The 15,667-nt window shown below is 39.7% G+C and overlaps 1 protein-coding gene across 2 annotated transcripts in view; it reads left to right on the top strand.

Annotated features, from left to right (window-relative positions):
- The first annotated feature begins 1,659 nt into the window (after nt 1-1,659).
- The window catches only part of kcnh1a (potassium voltage-gated channel, subfamily H (eag-related), member 1a), an 81,207-nt gene continuing 67,199 nt past the window's right edge, over nt 1,660-15,667 (top strand). Inside the window, exons 1-3 of one of the 2 annotated variants that reach the window (XM_015944673.3) lie at nt 1,660-1,977; nt 5,112-5,138; nt 7,994-8,117. In XM_015944673.3, coding sequence (XP_015800159.3) covers nt 1,905-1,977; nt 5,112-5,138; nt 7,994-8,117 — 224 coding nt within the window. In that variant the 5' untranslated portion in view covers nt 1,660-1,904. The remainder of the gene's footprint in view (nt 1,978-5,111; nt 5,139-7,993; nt 8,118-15,667) is intronic. The other variant, XM_015944674.3, reaches the window with a different exon arrangement.

Raw genomic sequence — 15,667 nt, 5'->3', positions numbered from 1 at the left:
TCTGATCTCACAGGTGTCAGGGTACCTTTTATGACAGCTTCTTTGTAGCTGGCGCATTTAGTGCAGCCATTTTAGACAAGAAATAATTTCATCAAAGGCATTTTTTGTTTTTGACTTTTATTTGAGCTTAGGCTGTGCAGCAGCTTTGAATTAACATGAACAAGATTAATGAGGCGGAGTGGGAAATGTGGTCTTTAAAGAACCAAAGGTACTGCAGGGATCAGAGAAAGAAAAAGTCACATCGTTCTTTATTCATGCTCCTCACAAGTTAATCCACATAAAAAAAATATGGAAGTTCTCTCAACAGTGATTTCCAAACTTTTCAGCTACTGATCTAAAACGAGAAATATACGTGTTTGATTTCTGGAGCTCATCCCAAACATTTGACCATTGGGCTCTGATTCTACATTTTGGGAAGCAAACTGAATCAGGAGACATGTGACAACACAATCGACTATGTTCTTTATAACTGTACGTCTTGAAACAAAGAAAGATGTCCAGTTTTTTTATGTTGCAATCATTTAAATATGATTAACGACGGGAATAATTTCAAATCAATATTTTACAAACTCACGTGGGAATTTTGACCCTGTGGAACACTGCTCTAAAAGGATTTCCAGAAACCTCAGAACTCTTGGCTCCTATGGAATGGGACCATTATTCACTAATCCTTCTATTCAATCCACTGTATAGTTGAGTGTGGACATTATTGTGATGTTAGTTAATTCTGTCCTAATTCTGTTTATGACGGTCCTTATATGGTATACCTGTGAAGAACATATTCTCTCTCTCTATCTTTTGCTTTAGCAACAGATTACTAATTAACATGACATGCTGAACGTAGGGAATGTCCCAGTAACAGATGTGATCTCACCAAGGTGTGATGTCACCTTTAGATACCTCAGGCTTGCTAATGACACATTGACATTTGTATATTTGGTACACAAACAAGAGATTACGCCTAGTTCTGATTGACAGCAGGCCTAAGGAACCAAATCACCCAATTGCTATGAAGTTCAACCCACTGTGCAGGGGGATCAGACCAAGGTAAAGTGCACTTAGACGTTGTCTGTTCTGATGGAGATGTGATTGTATCAGAACCGAACCGGCGCTGTAATCAACTTCTTCTTGAATCTTAAATCTTTATGTCAGAGTTCTTAATATATAACATCTTCCTACTCCGAGTGCTCTGACCAAACAGGATGTTGGACCTTGGATATCATGACAGTATCGATCCTGGTCCTGGAAGGCCACTAACCTGCATGTTTCTGTGCTGATGTGCTCACCTGGATTGCTTCGGTCTGTGGTTAACAGTCTTTTGGAAACTTGAGGACGTGTGGAAAAGCCCTGAATCAGTTGTGTTGAATCGTGAAGACAACCATGTAAGATAGCGGGCCCTTAAAAAATGAGGATTTGCTTAGATCAGTGGTGTCCAATGCTGCTAGAGAGCTCCTATCCAGCATGCTGTAGAGGTTTGTCTGCTTCAACACACCTGGTTTTATCAGTGGGTGGAGTTTGATGAATCAGGTGTGTTTGAGCATTAAAAAATCATGCAGGATGGCCCTGCCTTAGATCCACCTTTGTGAGCTGTTCTGTTGTCTTTTTATCCAGTAGGTGGTGCTCCAGATCCACTCATGGAGGAATCAGTGGGATGAGGAGCACCACTGCCCCTCCTGTACGCTGCACCCCGGTGTTGTTTTCCACTCCTGGATGGTGATGGTGATGATGATGAGGTGCGTGAGACGCCAGCGCAGAACTGGGGTGAGGAGGCGGATAATGAGCGGACCAGACAGACACACACATCCTGTCCACCAAATCCACCCTGCCTCTGATCACTGGAGTCACCATGAAGAGCAAACTGAGGAGTAAAATTTCATATGCGGAGGACTGAGTGAAGCTGCAGCATGGCGGGGGGTCGGAGGGGACTTGTGGCCCCCCAGAATACTTTTTTGGAAAATATTGTCAGACGGTCGAATGGTAAGGCTCTGGATTTGTTATTTGTTCTGGTGAGATGTAAACAAATCGGTCTGTTTATGAGAAGAAAATAATAAAAATGATTGTTTGACAGCGTATTTAAAAGCAATTAAATAACTGAAAATGAAAGAGGAAGCTGTGTTAATTACTTGCTGACCTAAAGGGGCTTTAGTTTAAAAGTAAACTGAAAACTGACATTAGGAGTGTTTGGTTTTTAAAGCTTTATGCACAGCCAATATCTCATTAATGTAATTAGTGAAGGTTTAATAATTTTCATAATGATGGGATTTTTAAAGGAGTTTCAATTTCAGATCCCTGCGGTGCAAAGACAGCAGGTCACTGTAACCATCACACTGATTACATAAGGAGACACAAAGTCTCTGCTGAGAAATCTATGGACCGCTAGAGAGTTGTGCAGATCTAACTTCTGACAGAGATTACTAAAATCCACAGTGATGGATTATCACCAAACTGTAGTCTGAACACAAATGTGTGTTTTTGTTTAAAATGTCTGATGGGATTTAATGTTCAGCACATAAACAGATTCAGAAAAAAAGGTATATGAATATACCTTTTTTCATTTTAAAACCAAGAAAACTTCACATTTTTGTAAAACTACACAAGCAAGCAGACTTTCTTCAAGCTTTAAACTTTAAATCCAATGTTTCATTATTGGGAGCTATGCTGACCCCTGTTCAATGATCCATCTATTCATCAACAAATATGTTTTTCAGAAAGACTCGAGAATCTTGTCATTTTTGAATCCCTGAAATATTTTTGAAATAAAGTTTTTCAAAAACCAAACAAAATAATCTGTCTTTAGATTACTAAACAGCATATCTCTACCAAGGTTGGCTGAGATTAGACTTTAATCTGCGGGATGCTAACATAGCTTGAGGTAAGTGGACACTCAGAATTTCATGCTTGTGCATTTATTTATTCATTTGTAAATATAGTGGTAGATTTAGCTGAAATAATTCAGAATAATTTGTTATTGGAGAGCGATTAGTCTAAAAATTCATCTGAATTGTGTATTAACCTACCTTACCTGCTTTTTCCATGCAGACATTTTTAAACCTTTATAATAGCAGGTGTAAAAAACAAATGATGATCATGATGTTGATGACGACTTGATGTGATAGAAGGGTGTTTTTGCTCAATATGTAATATCTGAAATGGCCTAATGTCCAAAATCTTATTGAATGCAAAGAAGAAATGCAAGTGAACATAGACAAATCGTGATATTCTGATAGGAGGCAGAATCTTATGAAACATGCTTGTATGTGACGATGTGCTTGCTGCATCTGATAAGGATGATTGTTAATTCTCTCCCTGAGAAGAATTTAGATTACACAACTGTTCGTACCAAACAAAGTAACAAACAAACAAACAAACAAACAAAAGAATATATTATTATCCTTCAACAAATCTCCCAGCTTTCATTCTTTGACTCTCTGAAGCTGTAAATTAGCATCAGAAAGAATGCATATCACCCGCCCAGCTTCATGCTAATGTTTCAGACTTAGATTATGTTTGAGAAATGTCAGAGTTCTAGTTATTTTGGTCGAATCTTAGTAAGAAAATCATTCAACGCTGCAAAATCCTCAGTGATGTGTCAGCACTCAAAGTTTCTGTTGTAAAAGACTTTCAGCTATAACATTTGTAGCTCAGCACCTGTAAAAAATGACAGAATGCTACCCAGCTTTGTTTCTGATGTCAATGCATGGTGGTGGTAAGGCTTGTTTTTGAATCAGGTTGTTTCTAATAGTTAATCAGTTGCAGGTGTCCATCCAGTGATTGCTTTTTCATTATCATTAACACCAGTTCAGTTTATGATACTTATGATAATTATCAGGGATGACCCTGTGTCGTTAAATGAAGAAGTTGGGTGCTTCCACGTTGGAGATGACCCAAACACCAAATTGTGGCTGAGTATCTGTAAATTTGATCGAGTTATGGTCATTTTTTTAATGCCCTTTTGCTGTGGCATCCATCTCTGACCCTAGAAGTCCAAATCTGCTTTCTGCAAGTTTCATGAAAATCTGTCCAGAAATACTTTAGCCAACAGGACATTAAACACACACAGCCACAGAAACAGGCAAAAACATCATCACCAACCTTTCCCTTTTGGGTGACATGAGGTTAGCTGATTGTGCAGCTGTCTAAGTGTGCAGAGATGCATCGGGCCTGAAATCACAAAGCTTCTTCACACATCTGATAACACTAGTGCATCAGCTTTAACCCTTCATCCTGCCTCAGTATCCCACATGATCCTGATGCACGGTGACGGTGCATCAGCCTAGCCTGAGAGGAAATGTATGAAAATACATGTCAAATGTGTAAAATGGACACAAAGCACCAAAGTTAGCAGTCATGCAGAGGAAAAGTCCTTCTTTGTGTACTTTTAATGGAGCCCTTAACTCATAACTAAGAGTTCATTTTGGGAACTAGAAACAAGAACGCAATAAAATCTTAAGCAGTTTGGATGCAAATCAAATTGTTTTTATTTCACTTTGGTGAAAATTGCTGCTATATTTACTTTTGTTTTGCTGTTAAATGAAATCCAGCAGTGCATTTATGACTGTTTACAAATTTTGGGGATAATTTTAGTTTTTAGTTTTACAAACTGTGTAGAAATCACATCTGTGGTTGCTAATAAGACTTAACTTATCTGCTTTGGATTCTGGTCTGTCTGGTTTCTGTATTCATACAGTACAAGGTATAGATCATGAATAGCAAAGAAGACCTGGATAAAACCTTAATGATTCAGTATTTCTAGCTCTTTTAAAATGATACATTTTTACATGAAAGATATGGGGTCTTTAAGGGAATTCTTTTTTAGTTTTTCACTTTTTCCTTTCAGCCAAAGCTCAGTAAAGTTTGGTTATGCTGGAAAAAGATAAAAAAAGCATTCATTAATGATTTATGCCATCTAAAAACTGACAAAGTGAAAATGGAAAAGTTTGAAACCGGTGCACCATAAATCTGTATTTATTATTTGGTAGCCTTTACCCATCCAGGCTAAATCGACCCAGTTGTGTTTGTGTTTTGATTGACAGCCCATCTTCTCTGTCTGACATTCGGTACGCGTTTCTCCCTGTATTCTGTTAACCTTCTTTTCTTTTCAAACATTTCAGTTTGGACACTGTCACATAGACAGACAGGTACATTATCAAGTTTATTCTAGCGTGCCCTTTTTTCTCTCTCTCAGTATCTTTGTAATGTTCTGAATGTTCTGTCGCAAATGCTGTTAACTTCCAAATCACATTAATCGTCTTTAGTGATGAAACATTTGCTGCAACACAGGAGTCATCGAAGACATTCAGGAATAATAAGAGTTAGCGATCTTTTGACTTTATGCTCCTTTTCTCAGCATGCATGTGATCATCATAAATAACACATTAGCAGCATGGAATCGTCTTGTGCATCATCCCTTGTCACCGTGTTCTCACGTTGAGCTGTCGTCTCGTGTCAGTGTGACTAAAGACGTGTTTTTCTGTGTGTCTTGATGTGGTTGAATATTTTCTGTTTTTGTGAGCAGATGTTTGCAGCTTCTCCCCTTTGTCCTTTTATACGGATGTGTTGTCATTTTTGGGATTGTTTAATTTCCTTTGCACATTTAAATAGTAAAAAGCTTGTTAAAATGTCCAATCACATGCAGATGTGCAAATCATTAGACATTCTTACGGTCACAAAAATGACAGTATTTGTAAAATGTAAACAGTAGGTTTGAAACAAATAATTCAGTTATTTTCTGCTGAATAAACACAACACAGTAATTTGCATGTTTTATTAATCGTTGTTCTCAAAAACCCAGCTCTTAATAAAAGGCCCAGGGCACATTTTAGTTACACAGCTACTTGAATGGAATGGAAGCAAATTAAAGCATCAAAAACTTTAAAGGTGTGGAACACTGAAAAAACATTTTTTTAATGATTATTTCTGAATAAAATCAGTCACACTGAGTTTTTCATGCTGACTGAACAGGAAAATTTTCTCCTACACCTATCTCCTGCATTAGCTTCTCATAGGAAATAGATGGTGAAATTATATTTTAAAAGACTGACCAATCTACGTCAAGCAGTCGCATAGACTCACCTATTCTGACTTGCGACTGAGAAGGTTGTTGTTGTTTATCCAGGAAACAGCATCGGCTAGCAGAAGCTAACCATTAGCATTAGCAACTCAGCCACATGGCAGAAGCTGCTCCAGGCTTGTGTTATTTGTGGAGATAAAACGTCCATGTTGCAGAGCAAACAGAGTCAGTAGTAGAGTTTCATTACTGTTATCCAGTCACAAACAAGATGTCCAAATAGGGAGCCTAAGTCACGCCCATCTACGTCTGGACCATGGGTCTTCAGAAAAATGATAAAATGAATTCAAGCTAATGGGGCTATTAAAGCTATTTTCTTACCCCCTTTTTGTTGTGTGCCATGGATTTCACATATGAATTTTAAAGATGCATTTTGAACCCAAGAAAGTGCTTATTTTCGAACGGGGGAAAAAGTAATTTTAGGTTTTGTGTGAAAATGTGTCCAGAACTACAAATGTGGATCACCAAATTGTCGTCATCAAACTAGACACGGAGAAAAGCAGAGGAAAATGTCTTTAAGTTCAGTGAATTTCAATTCCTTCCTTCAGGAGGAAAGAACCATCTTAAATCTGGTCTTGTGGTAAGTAGCAGCCTCTCTAGAGGAGAGGAGATTCTGTGGTGACATCATATATGCGACATATTAATGTCTAATTTGTAGCCATGCTAATTATGAACTTTTACAAACTGATAAATCTCAAAGTACGTGACAGGCGTGGTCAAAACACCCATCATTACTTTTAATATGTGGAAGTGCAACTTATGTGTGATTCAGGGCGTGAGGTAAAGTGGATTAGACAATAGCTCTTTTAGCCCCGTTGACTTGCATTCATTTTTCATTCTTCCGGGGAACCATGAGCCGACTGGAAAGGGAGGAGATTTAGGTTCCCTGTATTAGGAAATAAGACTCGAGATGCTGCTGTCTGCTGCCACTCTCCGCTGCAGCAGACTTGTCCGTGCTGATCCAGGTGCTATGGAGTAAAACTTATAAGGCGTTCATTCTTACCAGAGACCATTGCAAGTGTATTGATTAAATGAGTGTTCAACACCTTTAACATTTTAACACCAAAGAACTTTAACATAGAGGCTAGTGGTAGAGTGTCTACCCTCAGACTGGGAGGTCATGGTTGTGGGGTTAAACCACTAAAAAGTTCCCGAGCGCAGCCACTGCTGCAGCTCACTGCTCACTATGAGGATGGGTTAAATATGGAAATGTACTTTCACCAGTGTGATGACTAATGGGAGTTTAACCTTTAGCAACTGGGGAAAATACTTCTAAATATGCTCAATGTACCAAATTAGAAACAATATCATTTCTTGTTTTCTTAGAAAGTAGCTAAAATATTAGCTTTTGCAAATACAAAATATTAAATAAATTCTGTATGAGAAGTGGCAAAGAGAATTATTATTTATTTACCAAAATTGCTACAAACGAAATATTTTATTTAATGTTTCTGCTAAAAAAAAAGTACATGAAACATTTGTTGTTTTCTTCTTTAACTCAGTCTGTGTTTGGGTAACATTTACTCCATGTAGAGCGTGAAATGATCCGTAGACCATCGTGAACATTAATAGCAATTAAGCATTCTCTTGTTTTTAAACAATAAAAAAAATGGTCTTATTCCATAATTTTTACAAAATGAAACCACCGAGTGAATTTATTCAATAAATACATTTAAGGTTTTCACTATCCGAATGATTACTATAGACTTGATAAATAAATCCATTTAATAGACATTGTTTTAACACAAACCTATGTAAACGTCCTTAAATTTTGAATAAAAAGCTCAAAATGTTTCCGTTTCTGGTCAGTTGCACCAATCTTTTTTCTAACTATGATTTATTTTTATTTGTACATAACTGTGTTTTATTAAATATTGTAATTAGTCAAGTTTATTGCCTCTTTTTCTTTTCTTTTTTTTAAAACAGACACCAACTTTGTCCTGGGGAACGCTCAGATAGTGGACTGGCCCATTGTTTACAGCAACGATGGTTTCTGCAAGCTGTCTGGTTACCAAAGAGCGGAGGTGATGCAGAAAAGCAGCACCTGCAGGTAGGAATCTCCAGCTGATATTCAAGCTTTTATAGATTCAAATTTGCTAGAATAAATTCAAGAGCAATTAATTTCCCATTTTTAAATTTTCTTCTTTACTTCAAAACATTTACAGTAATTGTTTCAGCAGAGCTGTTGTTTGCAGCCTGTATGTTAAAATGATTGTTGAGGTCAATGCAATTGCAATGCTTGTTTTAATCAAGCTGGTTTAAATGCTGGCAGTTAAAGTTGTGTGGGTCTCTCTGCAATCAGAAAGGAGGCGGGTAATGGACAACTGCTGTTTAATCCAGAAATACAACATGCTGATTTAGAAAGTGTGTTTCGATTAGGTCCTTTTTTACTTTTATTACTCTGTTAAGTGGGAAATTATACGCATTTAAACCTCTATTAATCAGGTGCAATTTTCTTATATAACACTGGTAAACACTTTGAAAAACTAAAGTGTGAGGAGCGAGCACCACCTCACCCCTGCCACGTGGACATAAAGGGATACACCATCAACCCTGCTCGATGGTCACCTTTCCTGGCGGGGTCACCCATGAGGACAGTGGAAGGGTTAAAGCATTTTATTCAACAATATCTAGTTTTTTGTTACTAGAGTTTAAAAATGACTTTCTAAATCCTTCTTTTTAGAGGTAGAGAGTATTGGTTTATAGCCTCCAGCTGAATGCTTTAAGAGGCTGAAGGAGACAACAAGAGGGGTTGTTACAGAAAAGGTGTAAGAGGTACACATGCACTCTAAAAAAATTTACTTTGAGTTTACTCAACCAAGTTTGGGCTTAAATGTTAAGAGTTGTTATTTTAGCCATAAATGTATATCACTTTGAACAATTAACACTCACTCCTTTCTTCCTCCTCCCACTAAATCTGCAGCAATCTCTTGTATAAAAAAGAGTGAGTGTTCTCTGTGAGAATAAAAGCTCTGGTGCTCCCGTTTCAGGAAGTAGAAGTTAGCTGGAAGAGTAGGGCGGCAGAAAACATCAGGATTATGAGTCTTCCTCACTATTACTCATGATATTTAAACACATCACCTCTGATTGGCTAACCGACAGCAATGCGACTCATCCACTGCTTTAAGCCTAGTTAATGGCTCTGTATCAGTACGAAGACACACTATGCCGTTATTGGTCCTTGCAAGGGCTCTCAAGCGGGCTTGCAATGTCGGACGGAGTCAAGCTCACTTTTCTAAACATCAGTTGAACAAGACGGAGAGCACAAGCTTGTAATTGGTCAGGATGCCGTTTTGGCCAGCAGCACCGCCATTGCCCCCTCAAAAACAAAGAAAATGTGATTTATCTGGTTGCAGACAAGGAGCAGCTTGAAGAATACCTCACAGAAAAATGCTAAAATGAGCATTTTATTCACCCATGACTGGATGAGTGAAAAGATAAGCAGCCAGAGTTTTATTCGTGGATGAAAATGACGGGAAATGTGGGTTTAGAGGTGGCGAGCGCATGAAGACGTGGAGGAGAATGAGGGACAAATTTGTCCCTGTTAAAAAGTATCTGAAATATACAAACACAATGTAAACACAATAGTAAAAGCATTATCTTGGACCGGATACATGACAGGATACCCCAGAACAGCGCTACGCCCTCTGATGTTCTGGTGGGGAATTACTTTGCAACACTCCCCAGAAGACAGAGAAGTCAAACGTCTCTTTCATTGTGTGTGTGTGTGTCTCCCTCATGGAGCTGATGCAGAAGCATAACCTAGGCTTTAATTCGCTCTGCAATGTTGATGCTTTAGCTCCACAAATAACACAAGCCTGAAAGATTTCTGCCGTGTTGTGGAGTTTCTAATGCTAACGGTTAGCTTCTACTTGCCGAGACGCACTCTGCTGTTTCCTGGATGCTAAATCAAAATCAGCCTCACACGATCGCAAGCCAAGGTGGGTGAGTCAGTGAATGTAAATTTTCAGTGTGACGTAGAGCTGTGTGACTTTCTGACCTGCTCGTTTCGATATTCTATCGACGGCTAATGCGAGAACTAAGGGGTAGAAGACTATTTTCATTATTAGCCTGCATGTTAAACTCAGATTAATTTGATCAAATTTAAAAATTAACAGGTTAAAAACTGTTTCTCAGTGAACCTGCAGTTTAGTGGAACCAGTTGACATAACTTGGTTAACTAAATTCAACATTTAATTTCCTAGCGTGTAGATGTTGCTAACAAGGGGGAACTTTAAGTAGGATTTGGTAGGTTTAAATGAAATGAGCTTTGTCCTGACTGCAAGACTGAAGATTAAACCGGTGCCATCGTGAAGTCAAAATCATGAACTGGGATGTACATTAGCACGGCAGAAACAATTAGCTAATCATTACAGAGTGAATAAAATGTAAAATCCTTCCAATAAGACAGATATTCACTCAGTTGTTAGGATTGGAGGGGCACACCAGAATTTGATGATTGATAGACTTTGACAGAGTCACGTCACCAATGGGCCTTAAGGGCTGAGCTATGACACACTGATAAATTTTTCATTTAGTAAACTTTAAATAGCCATCAATTAGGTACAGACCTCGGGGCAATTAGCCAGTTCAATACCCGTCACAGCTAAAACTGACTGTATGAGGATTTTCTGTGTATTAAAGCATTTGGGTGGGAGTGTGTGTGTGTGTGTGTGTGTGTGTGTGTGTGTGTGTGTGTGTGTGTGTGTGTGTGTGTTTGTGTGTGTGTGTGTTTGTGTGTGTGTGTGTTTGTGTGTGTGTGTGCATGTGGGGTGATGCTTCCTGTTGCAGTCAGAGGCAGAAAACTGCAAAAGGAGGAGCCGATCTGTGACCTAATCAAGTTGTAACAGCTGAAGCTGCCTCGGCATCACTGTTACTGTAAAGATGTGGACACACAGAGTCTCCCGGGTGCTCCCTCCATAACTCCACTCAAAAAGCAATAAACGCTTGTTCAGTATTTCTAGTTATTTCTGAACTTTTGATTTTATGTTTAAACGAGTCAGTAACCATATAAATAGGATCACGGTTGGTGCTGCCAGATTTAACGTAATCGTGGGAGATTTCATCTGTTTTGGGAGATGGTGTTTGGCACAGCTTGCACGTTGGCTATTACCATTTTAGACCTGCGGGTCTCTGAGCATAAGCTTCAGAACATTTGCCAACACAAATATAAAAGTGTCAGATGATTTGTTTTAGGTTTATTTTCAGATTGCTGCAGGGAGATGTTGGTAGGAGGAAGGGAAACAGTTTCCCCACAGGACGAAAACGCTTTTTGCTGACACTTAACGCGGGCTCACAAATGAATATGGAGGGTGCTTAATACCACAACGTGGCAGTTAATGAATCATTAATGAGAAATTCCCAGTTATACTTTATTCCAACATTTTATGAGTCACGTGGGAGCACAAAAGGAGTTTAAACTTTAAAATTAGGAATAATCAAGTGGATTTTAGATTAAAAATTAATAACAAATGAAATAAAAAAAAGTAAATGTAGAGGGAAACTAAAAATATCTACATCAATGAAAGAATGTGTGTTTTTACATAAATACATATTTGTATAGTCATAATTTTCAAGTTTTAATTATATTTTCAAACATGAAAACCTCATATAATAGTTGTTTCTGATTTCCTAATTATATTGTATAAAAGAGACAACCAGCATAGGTTTTTCCTACTTTGTGGTCATTTGCTTTAATTGGAATAATTGGTGTCTGATTGCTGGGAGATGAGGTTTGAAAGTTTAGAAATAGCAGCAGTTCTTTAAAAATGTTTTTATTGTGTATGAGTCAAAGACCTAGCAAGCTGAATAATGTCTACGACTCTTCAAGAGTGCAGAATTTTCCCTATTTTCTTTAATTTTAGTTTGCGTATTTGTTATGGGTGGGCTAAATGCTGGGTGTAATCAGAACAACAAGAGCTGAACAAAACAAATAAAATCTAAATTATTTCCACGGCTCAAAAAGAAGAAAAATGCAGGGAAACATTCACTTTATTACCTGGAAGGAACTCAAACTGAATTTTAATCAAAAGCTAACTTAAAGAAGTGTTTTCAGGTGTTTCAAAATGAAATTGGTGGTGATTGTGACACATTAAAGAGCAAGTCACCCCCAAATCAACATTTTTTTGCTGATAAACTAAAGAAATGAGTGTCTAATTGTGCTGTAGACACATGTAGTCAATAATTTGGCACTTTATCACACCTTAGTTAAAATTTAAATATTCTACCTAAAGCTGTCAGCGTTGTGCTGTTGTGGCAAGGTGGAGAAACGAGGGCCCAGGCGGGATTTGAATCCCCAGACTCCCGGGTCAGAGTCATGCGTGCTTACCAGTCAGCCAAGGGGACATCCCCTTGGCCATATAGCCAGGGCGCATGATCATTAGGGACACTGTGACAGGACGCTCACACTGCCACACTGTCTTTTGGTAAAACCTCTGCAGTACATTTGAATTTAAATCTGCCATCGCCATTGGCTAAGAGTATGACATTAGCTGGTACATTATGATGTCACAATGTCGTTGTGAGCCTGTGTGTGTGTGTGTGTGTGTGTGTATTTTGCTAGTGACTCTGCCCTTTGATCTGCCAGGCAACTGCCTTTTTTGCACTTTTTAAACAGGAAGTGGGAGTGGAGTAAGACTCTGGTAGGGGGTGACTTGCTCTTTAAAGTTTATTTTATTTTAATAGAGGGCCAGTTTAGAGCAAAATTAATCTCAGAGCGATATCCCGAAAGCAGCTAATCCAGTCCAAATCAGGTCCAGACCAAAACCAGATTCTGAAGTCATTTCATTACTGTTGCATTAGTCAAAAGCCGAGGTGTTGAGGGAATTTGTTTAGGTGGCTTGAGGATCAGGTCTCTGCTTTTTGTAGCTGATGATGCGGTCCAGTTGGCTTCATCAGAACGTGATCTCCAGCTTTCACTGGAGCAGTTCGCAGCCGAGTGTGGAGCAGCTGGGATAAGAATCCCTTCCTCTAATCACGAGACCATGGTCTTGAGTCGGAAAAGGGTAGAATGCTTTCTCCAGGTCAGGGACAAGGAAGGGGCTCGGAGTAGACCAGCTGATCCTCCACATCGAGAGGACCTAGTTGAAGTGGCTCGGGCATCTGATTAGGGCGCCACTTGGACACCTCCCTGGCGAGGTTTTTCGGGCACGTCCAACTGGGAGGAGACTCCAAGAAAGACCCAGGACACGCTGAGGGCCTATCACCTGGCCAGGGAATGTCTTGGGATTTCCCCCGAGAAGCTGGGCCAAGTGGCTGCGGAGAGGAAACTCTGGATCTCTGTGCTTAGGCTGCTGCCTCCGCGACCCGACCCCAGATAAGTAGAAGAAAATGGATGGCTGATAAATGTTAGGCCTAATTTATGCTTCTTCATCTGCGTCGGTATGGAGACACGCAACACCATTATACAGGTGCTGGCCAGTAAATTAGAATATCATCAAAAGGTTGAAAATATTTCAGTAATTCCATTCAAAACGTGAAACTTGTACATTATATTCATGCAATGCACACAGACCAATGTATTTCCAATGTTCATTACATTTAAATTTGATATTCATAAGTGACAACTAATGAAAACTCCAAATTTGGTATCTCAAAAAATTAGAATATTCTGAAAAGGCTGAATATAGAAGACACCTGCTGCCACTCTAATCAGCTGATTTACTCAAAACACCTGCAAAGGCCTTTAAAAGGTCCCTCAGTCTTGTTTTGAAGGCACCACAATCATGGGGAAGACTTCTGACTTAACAGCTGTCCAAAAGACAATCATTGACACCTTGCACAAGGAGGGCAAGACACAAAAGGTGATTGCTAAAGAAGCTGGCTGTTCGCAGAGCTCTGTGTCCAAGCACATTAACAGACAGGCGAAGGGACGGAAAAAATGTGGTAGAAAAAAGTGTACAAGCTCTAGGGATAACCGCACCCTGCAGAGAATTGTGACGACAAACCCATTCAAAAATGTGGGGGAGATCCACAAAGAGTGGACTGCAGCTGGAGTCAGCGCTTCAAGAACCACCACGAGGAGACTCATGAAAGACATGGGATTCAGGTGTCGCATTCCGTGTGTCAAGCCACTCTTGAACAAGAAACAGCGCAAGAAGCGTCTCGCCTGGGCCAAGGACAAAAAGGACTGGACTGATGCTGAGTGGTCCAAAGTTATGTTTTCTGATGAAAGCAAGTTCTGCATTTCCTTTGGAAATCAAGGACCCAGAGTCTGGAGGAAGAGCGGAGAAGCACAGAATCCACGTTGCATGAGGTCCAGTGTAAAGTTTCCACCGTCAGTGATGGTGTGGGGTGCCATGTCATCTGCCGGTGTTGGCCCACTCTGTTTCCTGAGGTCCAGGGTCAATGCAGCCGTCTACCAGGAAGTTTTAGAGCACTTCATGCCTCCTGCTGCTGACCAACTTTATGGGGATGCAGACTTCACCTTTCAACAGGACTTGGCACCTGCACACAGTGCCAAAACCACCAGCACCTGGTTCAAGGACCATGGTATCCCTGTCCTTGATTGGCCAGCAAACTCGCCTGACCTTAACCCCATAGAAAATCTATGGGGTATTGTGAAGCGGAGGATGCAATACGCTAGACCCAACAATGCAGAGGAGCTGAAGACGACTATCAGAGCAACCTGGGCTCTCATAACACCTGAGCAGTGCCACAGACTGATCGAGTCCATGCCACGCCGCATTACTGCAGTTATTGAGGCAAAAGGAGCCCCGACTAAGTATTGAGTGCTATACATGCACATTCTTTTCATGTTCATTCTTTTCAGTTGGCCAACATTAGAGAAACAAACATTTTTTCATTGGCCTTTAGAATATTCTAATTTTCTGAGATACCAGATTTGATGTTTTCATTGGTTGTCACCTATAAATATCAAAATTAAACGTAATAAACACCGGAAATACATTGGTCTGTGTGCATTGCATGAATATAATGTACAAGTTTCACGTTTTGAATGGAATTACTGAAATATTTTCAACCTTTTGATGATATTCTAATTTACTGGCCAGCACCTGTATGTTATTGCGAGGGTTCTTTGACAGGCACGCAAAGACAGAGGGAGTCAAGCCCACTTTTCTAAACATCTGTTGAATGAGACAAAGAGCACAAGCTGGTAAATGGCCGGGACACTGCTTCCTTTAAATTTGTCATCAGCACTGCCATTGCCCTCTAAAAAATAAACAGAGACCTGGGGATATCTAGTGGCAGACACTGAGCAGCTTGAAGAATATCTTGTGGATAAACTCTGAAAATGAGAACGTTGTATTCATCCTGACTGGAGTATAAAGGTACGCAGCGTGTTTTGTTCATGAACAGAAATGATATAAAACATCTGTTTGGAGGTGGCGAGCGCATGAAGACGTGAAGGAGAATGAGGGAGAAATTTGTCGGTATTAAAAAGTCTCAGAAATACAAAAAACTATACAAACACAATAGTAGATGCACTATCTTGGACCGGGTACATGACGGGATACCCCAGAAAAACGCTACGCCCTCGGTTGTTCTGGTGGGGAGTTGATTTCAACGCTCCCCAGGTCACAAAAAAGTCTGAAGGCAAAACGTCTCCGTGGAGGCATGTGCGTCCCTCCCTCGTAGAGC

Source organism: Nothobranchius furzeri, chromosome 12 (assembly GCF_043380555.1).
Source record: "Nothobranchius furzeri strain GRZ-AD chromosome 12, NfurGRZ-RIMD1, whole genome shotgun sequence".
NCBI lineage: Eukaryota > Metazoa > Chordata > Actinopteri > Cyprinodontiformes > Nothobranchiidae > Nothobranchius > Nothobranchius furzeri.
This window is presented reverse-complemented; position numbering and strand designations above follow the sequence as displayed.